At 36.9% G+C, this 9,459-nt stretch overlaps 1 protein-coding gene across 4 annotated transcripts in view; it reads right to left on the bottom strand.

The window, feature by feature from the left end:
* Positions 1–5,579: 5,579 nt before the first annotated feature.
* Positions 5,580–9,459, bottom strand: part of LOC127662179 (echinoderm microtubule-associated protein-like 5) — a 137,037-nt gene continuing 133,157 nt past the window's right edge. For all 4 annotated transcript variants that reach the window (XM_052153259.1, XM_052153258.1, XM_052153257.1 and 1 more), the window contains one exon: positions 5,580–8,977. In XM_052153259.1, the coding sequence (XP_052009219.1) occupies positions 8,941–8,977 (37 nt within the window). In that variant the 3' untranslated portion in view covers positions 5,580–8,940. The remainder of the gene's footprint in view (positions 8,978–9,459) is intronic.

Here is a 9,459-nt window from a genome sequence, read left to right as displayed (position 1 = left end):
CAGATTGTGAGCCGTGTGTGAAGCCATGAAAAGGACATTTGAAAAAGGGGTATCAAGGACAAAGATGCTAGTATACAGTATGTGCCTAAATACTTCTATGCACATTTTAAACTTAATTTAGATGCACATTTTAGAAAGGAATTTCTGATGGGTTTTAATAATGGGATTTTTCAATTTATGAGTAAAATAAGTAAAATGTGTTTTAAGTATGTTGTAAACATTAGGCTACTTGAAGATGCTTGGAGGTTTAGTTCTACATCATAAATTACACACAGCCATACCTCAGACATACATTTTGAAGCCACCATGACTTTTTATTTATTTATTTATTTATTTTTTAATGTATTTAGCTTACGAGTTGCTAGATAAGGACTACAAATACCACAAGCATTTGAATGACCATGCCTGATGAAACAGAAGACGTTAGTAGTTCTCTATCTACTTGTTTGCTACATAAACAGGGCGGCTTAAACATTCACGTTTGGGGTATACCTTTGTGTCATTTAGAACAAAACGTACAAGTATCTTAAAGTAATTTTATACCACAGACCTTATTTAACTCATAAACTAAACCCCATAAAATAATCCCGTGGGAACCCATGGCTCGGAAATGCTAATTCTCATCCGTTTTTTTGGACTACAATCTGAACAGTTCTATTGACAAGCCAATATTTTCACAATTTAAGTTATATGTATCGTATATGTAAAACTATGCAGCAAACTTTAGGAAAAGCTACAAATAATAATAATAATTCAAGGGTTAAAACACAATTTGGCAACCCATGTCCTCAGCCATACTACTCATACAACCCGTGCTCTCAACAGCATAATATCATACTATTTACTATTGCTGTATGTATACTGTGCACAGTATGTGCTTTCTGTTCTAATGCACAGAATATTCACATGACCTACATTTGCCAGAATATGCAGTTTACAACTGAGGGTACTGTATCTGCCAATGCAATGCACTCGGCTTGACCTTTCACCTCCAGTGTGTTAGCCTAACAAGAAGTAATCAAAGCCACAATTCTTTACATTTATGTCTGAACTCAATATTTGATCAGATTGACAGATGTTAAGACTTTTCTACACAAAATTGTATTAAAAATGCAAAATAACAGTTTTTATTTCAAAGCTGTGGATTATTGGATGCCACTCGTTGAATTAGACATACAATGTGATGAGGTCATGTTACAACTTAGTAGCATACTACTGTTTCACTATTTTTAAAAACAGTGTGCAGTATATACATTATATAACATGCATTATTTAGTAAAAAGTAAGCAAGTATTTAGAATGGAATACTGGTTTTAGTATTGCTGGTAATTCTACATACTGCACAGAATGCTTAGTGTTTTTTATTGATTTATTTGTAGTAATTATTATATGTGAAACTGTATGCATAATGTAATGAGAAACATTTCAAACATCAGTATGCTACATAGTTTAATTACCTTGTTGCATGTTTATTTAAACTAGTGGTTTATTTCTCTGAAATAAAAAAAAGAGTGTGTCTGTTGTATACTGCATATTTTGTAGGTTTTCCAAGTATTCTGCTGAATGCATAAAGAAAGTTTGCATCCTGTCCACATACTGCACAAAGAGTTAGGGTACTATAATGGTAGTATGTTATTCCAAACCCCTTTAGATACTTCTCAACAGTGATCGCACTTTTGAGAGTAACAAATAAACTCATAAATAATAATCCCTTATAGGATTGTGATGTTTTTGGGTATTTCTGCAGGGGTTTACTGAGATTATGGATAAAGGAGTGTTTCTGAGGATAACAGTGGAGGGAGGCGGATGTTCAGGCTTCCAGTATAAATTCTCAGTGGACAATGTCAGAAACGAAGATGACAAGTAATGACAACAATCAATGTGTAGGCACATTCTACAGATAAGGTTCAAAATTGGACTTCAAACTTAAATGTTTTTCTTTTTCAACAAAGGCCCATTGAAAGGAGTTACTCAATGTAATAAAATAACTAAATAGTAAATGTGCAGTTTTCATTATTGCAAGCCTCTTACCAGAATTTGAGTTAAAAATCCTGATTTGCATGATTTTATTATTTTATAGAAATACATTATTTTTGTGTTCTTCTTCCAGTAAAAATATCTTAACATCCTTATAGGAATAGTTCACCCAAAACTGAAAAATCTCATTATTTACTCACCCTCAAGCCATCCCAGATGTGTATGACTTTCTGTCTTCTACTGAACTCAAATGAAGATTTTTAGCAGAAAATCTCCACTCTGTTGGTTCTTACAATGCAAGTGAATGGCGGCTAGAACTTTGAAGCACCAAAATGTACATAAAGGCTGCATAAAAGTAACCCATATGACTCCAGTGGTTTAATCCATTGTCTTCAGAATTGATATAATAGGTGTGGGTGAGAAACAGATCAATATTTAAGTCAGTTTTGCTATAAATCTCCACTTTCACTTTCTTCTTCTTTTGTTTTTTGGCGATTGGCATTTTTTGTGCATATCGGTGACATAGATTTAACCACTGGAGTCTTATGGATTAATTTTATGCTGCCTTTATGTCCTTTTTGAGCTTCAAATTATGGCCATGATTCACTTGCATTGTATGGATCTATAGAGCTGAAAATTCTTCTAAACAAATTGTGTTCTTGAGAAGAAATAAAGTCTTACACATCTGGGATGGCTTAAGGGTGAGTAAATCATGAGACATTTTTAAAACAAGATAAATGTACTTGAGAAGCAATATTTAGACAGATGAGACTTCTCAAGAATATATTATAAATGTTTTATAGCATTTAAGTAAAAAAAATAAAAAATAACAATAATAATTTGCAGATTTAGTAAGAAAAATAAATTTTCTTCTCAAGAGTTCTTCTCACCACAAGTGTACAGAGCGGTTATCTGAGTTACTGTAAACTTTGTCAGTTCGAACCAGTCTGACCATTCTCTGTTGACCTACCTCATCAATAACAAGGCATTTCTGTCCACAAGTTCTGTTTTTTGTTTTTGGCACATTCCCTTTATACTCCAGAGACTGTTGTGTGTGAAAATCCCAGAAGATCAGCAGTTACAAAAATACTCAAACCAGCCCATCTGGCACCAACAATCATACCACGCTCCAAATCACTGAGATCACATTTGTTCCCCATTCTGATGGTTGATGTGAACATTAACTGAAGCTCCTGACCCATATACGCATGACTTTATGCTCTGCACTGCTGCCACACGATTGGCTGATTAGATAATCGCATGTATGATTGTTGGTGCCAGATGAGCTGGTTTGAGTTTTTCTGTAACTGCTGATCTTCTGGGATTTTCACACACAACGGTCTCTAGAGTTTACTCCGAATGGTACCAGAAACTAAAAACATCCAGTGAGCTGCAGATCTGTGGACAGAAATTCCTTGTTATTGATGAGAGAGGTCAACAGAGAATGGCAAAACTGGTTTGAACTGACAAAGTCTACAGTAACTCAGATAACCGCTCTGTATAATTGAGGTGAGAAGAATATCATCTCAGAATGCTTTACTGAGATGCGGTTTGGTGCTGTTTTGGGGGCACTTGGGGGACCTACACAATATTAGACAGGTGGCTTTAATGTTGTAGCTGATTGGTGTATGTGTGTATGTGTATATATATATATACACATACACACTCACCTAAAGGATTATTAGGAACACCTGTTCAATTTCTCATTAATGCAATTATCTAATCAACCAATCACATGGCAGTTGCTTCAATGCATTTAGGGGTGTGGTTCTGGTCAAGACAATCTCCTGAACTCCAAACTGAATGTCAGAATGGGAAAGAAAGGTGATTTAAGCAATTTTGAGCGTGGCATGGTTGTCGGTGCCAGACGGGCCGGTCTGAGTATTTCACAATCTGCTCAGTTACTGGGATTTTCACGCACAACCATTTCTAGGGTTTACAAAGAATGGTGTGAAAAGGGAAAAACATCCAGTATGCGGCAGTCCTGTGGGCGAAAATGCCTTGTTGATGCTAGAGGTCAGAGGAGAATGGGCCGACTGATTCAAGCTGATAGAAGAGCAACTTTGCCTGAAATAACCACTCGTTACAACCGAGGTATGCAGCAAAGCATTTGTGAAGCCACAACACGCACAACCTTGAGGCGGATGGGCTACAACAGCAGAAGACCCCACCGGGTACCACTCATCTCCACTACAAATAGGAAAAAGAGGCTACAATTTGCAAGAGCTCACCAAAATTGGACAGTTGAAGACTGGAAAAATGTTGCCTGGTCTGATGAGTCTCGATTTCTGTTGAGACATTCAGATGGTGGTGGTGGTGTAATGGTGTGGGGGATGTTTTCTTGGCACACTTTAGGCCCCTTAGTGCCAATTGGGCATCGTTTAAATGCCACGGCCTACCTGAGCATTGTTTCTGACCATGTCCATCCCTTTATGGCCACCATGTACCCATCCTCTGATGGCTACTTCCAGCAGGATAATGCACCATGTCACAAAGCTTGAATCATTTCAAATTGGTTTCTTGAACATGACAATGAGTTCACTGTACTAAAATGGCCCCCACTGTCACCAGATCTCAACCCAATAGAGCATCTTTGGGATGTGGTGGAACGGGAGCTTCGTGCCCTGGATGTGCATCCCACAAATCTCCATCAACTGCAAGATGCTATCCTATCAATATGGGCCAACATTTCTAAAGAATGCTTTCAGCACCTTGTTGAATCAATGCCACGTAGAATTAAGGCAGTTCTGAAGGCGAAAGGGGGTCAAACACAGTATTAGTATGGTGTTCCTAATAATCCTTTAGGTGAGTGTATATATATATACACACACACACACACACACTACCGGTCAAACGTTTTGAAACACTCATTCTTAATTATAATTTATTTTCTTCACATTTTAGAATGATAGTAAAGTCATCAAAACTATGGAATAACATAAATGGAAATATGGGAATTATGTTGAGACTAAACAAAATCCGAAATAAATCAAAACCGTGTTTTATTTTAGCATCTTCAAAGTAGTCACCCTTTGCCTAGAATTTGCAGACATGAACTCGTGACATTTTCTCAACCAACTTCGAGGTTTTACCCTGGGATGATTTTAAACAGAATTGAAGGAGTTCCCATCTATGTTGGGCACTTAGTGGCTGCTTTTCTTTATTATTTGGTCCAAGTCATCAATTTCAAATTACATTTGAGTTTTATAATGAAATAAATTAATATATTGGCACAATTATATTTTTGTCTACAAAACTAATTTCAAACATTTAAGCATACGCCTTGAGATCAAAATATTTTTAAGATCATGAGAAACATCAAGTGTTTCAAAAACTTTGACTGGTAGTGTGTGTGTGTATATATATATACAGTGTATATATATATATATATATATATAAAAGAGCAAATACTGTTTACATTTTATTAGATGGATTATAGCACGTCACACTGCAGGACAACTTCCCAAAAGTATTTCAAATCAACTTCCTGTATACATCTTTTGAAGTGTTGCAGATATCTGATAAAACATGTGACACAGTACTTGAATTTGAATGCATGAATGTGATACATACATGCACATTTTTTATTAAAGTTGGCTTTTAAGAAACATTTCAGAAAAATATACAAAAGAATGTCTTTACAAATGATATTTACATTGATAATAAATCAACATATGCATTAAACACCTCTCTTTCAATCAGAATGACACACTGAAGGAGAGAAAATTTTGCATTTCATATCTTCAGTTCACTCTGAGCCTCGATGATCCAGTTGTAAAATTTAAATCTTAAAAAAAACGTTGATTCCAAATCAGAATGAAATTTAATGTCATAAAGGCTTCAGCAGTGAGATGAACAGTTATTCGAGGTAAAACAGCATAGGAACAAACTCTTCATTCATTTTCTGTGGAATTGCATTACTATTTTTTTATTTAAACTTGATCTCAGACATGACAAATGTAGTATATGATTCGTACCTACTCAACACACAAACACACAAAGAGACACATCTCAAATGTACTAATCAAGCTAAAGATACATATGAGTTTAGGAGTCTACGGTCATCTACGGTTCAGGGGGACTGAGGTTTGATGAGTGAATACCACGTTCAAGATTCAACATTAAAAGACCACTGGACTACCACAGTGAGCAGGTCAAGTATACAGTGCATAGAATGCTTTGGCATGCTGATATCTGAGAGTATAACACAAGTGTTACATTCAGGGAGAAGGCCACAGAAGATCTATGAAACTTTTAAAGGAACCAACAAACCAAACCAGCAGATAAACAAATACTAAAAAAATCAGGGTATCATTCAAAATGGGAATCTCCAACAAAAATGTCACACCTAAATGAACAAACGACACTCAACGGGTAGTTTAAGGCTAATCGTATTTAGCTTGCTACAAGTTTTTTTTCATTAGGAAGAAAATCTTAGAAACGATGATCCAGACAGATTCCAAAACAAAAGACATACTGGAATTGTAACTTGTATTTTTTTTTTTAAATTAGGGGAGTAAACACATACACATATGACAAGGACGTTTGCAAGTTGGGTCTAGCAAAACATCAACCCAGCTGTCACTCAAAACAGTTCAGGTATGGGTAATGACAGGGCTTGAAGTACATTAAGGCTTTGTTCACACTCCACAGTCCACACTAATCTGATTAGTAAACATTAGTTAACAACATTAGTTAACATGAACTAACGATGAACTATACTTTTATAGCATTGATCAATCTTAATGTTCATTTGAACATATACTAATACATAATTTCAAATTAAAATGGTATCTGTTAACATTAGTTAATGCACTATGAACTAACATAAATTAAACAAGATATAACAACTATATTTCTATAAACTAAGATTAATAAATGCTGTAAAAAACATATAATATTCATTGTTTGTTCATGTTACCTAATGCATTAACTAATGTTAATGAATGGAACCGTATTGTAAAGTGTTACTGTTTTTTTCAATCTGATTTTCAGGACTGTCCCCACTGTCATTTCACAAGTGAAGAAATCTGATCAATTTGTTCAGACAGTGTAGTCAATATATGGAGTATCTACATTGGGTGCTAAATTAATGATCCAAGCATGTGAGTTGCTGTCAGTGTGGAAAGAGAGGATGGAAATTTAGCCACTGTTTGTGTCAATCATGACATTGAATCACAGTGCTGAACTCAGGAGGAGCACAAGAGTTCAATGACAGAGGTATTTAGTACATTCATACTTGAATGTCAGTGTGAATGTCACATAATGCACTCTAAAAGCAAAGAATGAGTGAAAATGAGTGTATTCGGACATAACCCTGGACTATATTGTGAACTTTGTATGATATTATGTTGGTGTCTGGCCTGTCTCAATGATTTCGACCGTTGCATGATTGTTGAACTGACAAAGTCTATGATAACTCAGATAACCGCTCTGTACAATTGTGGTGAGAACAAAATCTCAGAATGCTATTCTGAGATGCGGGTTGCCACTGTTTTGGGGGCACGAGGGGGACCTAGACAATATTAGGCAGGTGGTTTTAATGTTGTGGCTGATCGGTGTATATGTGTATATATACACACATATATATATTGTGTTGAGGAGGGTGGCATGGCCGGGCCATGATGACGCACGCCTGGCACTGAGTATACTAATCAGCAGGAGAGAGAGAGAGAGATGCACAAAGCCACGTATGTGTTTTTGTTTGTTTTGCAGTTTATGTTATGTTTGAGTTCAATTTATTATTAAAGTTTTACGTTGACTGTTCAGCTGGTTCCCGCCTCCTCCTTGCCCATCTTTTGAACATTGTTGCATTGGTGCCAAAACCTGAAAAGGAGTAGGGATGCGCTGTCGGAGAGCACTAGCCGCTGTTGGAGGATTGTGACGCCAAGGGCGTATGGTGCTGTTTTGGGGGCACTACACAATATTAGACAGGTGGCTTTAATGTTTTAGCTGATTGGTGTATGTGTGTGTATATATATATATATATATATATATACATATACACAGTGTGTGTGTCTATATATATATATATATATATATATACACACACACACTCACCTAAAGGATTATTAGGAACACCTGTTCAATTTCTCATTAATGCAATTATCTAATCAACCAATCACATGGCAGTTGCTTCAATGCATTTAGGGGTGTGGTCCTGGTCAAGACAATCTCCTGAACTCCAAACATCACGGAGGACCGATGCCCAGCTGGCTGAGGACCAGGCGACAAAGTGTCTGGGGACTGGCAAGCCGCCACCTCTCTCTCTCTCTCTCTCACCCCTCTCCTTCCCCTCATCTTTCTCTCTCTCACCCCTCTCCTTCCCCTCATCTTTCTCTCTCTCACCCCTCTCCTTCCCCTCATCTTTCTCTCTCACCCCTCTCCTTTCCCTCATCTTTCTCTCTCACCCCTCTCCTTCCCCTCATCTTTCTCAGTTTCCCAGGAGGCGGGGAAGATTGGTCGGAGGAAGAATGGCCAAAAGGGTAACGCCTCCCCTCCAGGAAGGAAGGGAGGAAGTCAGGCCAGAGGTCGCACTTGCCTGAAACTGGTGGTGGAAGAGTGTGACGAGGGGGCGTGGCCGGGCCGTGATGATGCACGCCTGGTGTTGAGTTGACTAATCAGTGGGAGAGAGATAAGGGGAGGATGGAGACGCCAGTTCGAGAGAGAGAGATGCCCAAAGCTGTGTGTGTGTGCGTGTCTTTTTTTGTTTTGCAGTTTATGTTATGTTTGAGTTCAGTTTGTTCAGCTGGGTCCTGCCGCCTCCTTTTCCATCTTAAGAACCTTGTTATATATATTATATGTATATTATTTTTGTTGCCAGTCTGAACAAATCCTAGGATGCTAGCACTTGGTCATAAATTAGATCTTTTAGAACCACCATGAAGACCAGTATCTGAAGTTCCTCACTACATGATTCACTCATGCAGTCAGCTGGGCTCATGAAGAGAAGACTGCTTGACCTCAATGAGGAGCGTGGACACATCGCCACACAAATAGGCTGATTGGAGAAAAAAGTACAAAGAGAAAACGCAGGTGGGTCATTGATAAATAAGGTTGTCCGCGATGATAAACATTCGAAATCTATTAAATGACTGAGCAGATACCCCCACATGTTTGTTTGTTTGTTTGTTTGTTTCTTAATATTTTTTAAATCTAGTTCAAAACACATGATAGAATTTCATAGAAATGTCAAATTTTGTCTATGTTTATTTCATATTTACAACTTAATCATCAATTTCAAAAAATACTTTAAGGTAATTCTTTTTTTATTTATTAAATTACACAAATATATTTTCATAGGGTTACTCCATTTGACCTGCACAAAATGTGCCTTTTTATAAAAAATGTCAAAATATGATAAAAAATAAATAAATAAATACACAGTCATGTATCAAAACGGGTCCTCTATGTTTGGATTTTTGTCACATGACAACAGAATGGCTACCTGCAAGTTAAAAACACCACCTGACTTTCTTTTTT

The sequence above is a fragment of the Xyrauchen texanus genome, chromosome 22, assembly GCF_025860055.1.
Source record: "Xyrauchen texanus isolate HMW12.3.18 chromosome 22, RBS_HiC_50CHRs, whole genome shotgun sequence".
Classification (NCBI taxonomy): Eukaryota; Metazoa; Chordata; class Actinopteri; order Cypriniformes; family Catostomidae; genus Xyrauchen; species Xyrauchen texanus.
The sequence above is the reverse complement of the archived record's forward strand: the minus strand, read 5'-3'. Positions and strand labels throughout refer to the sequence as shown.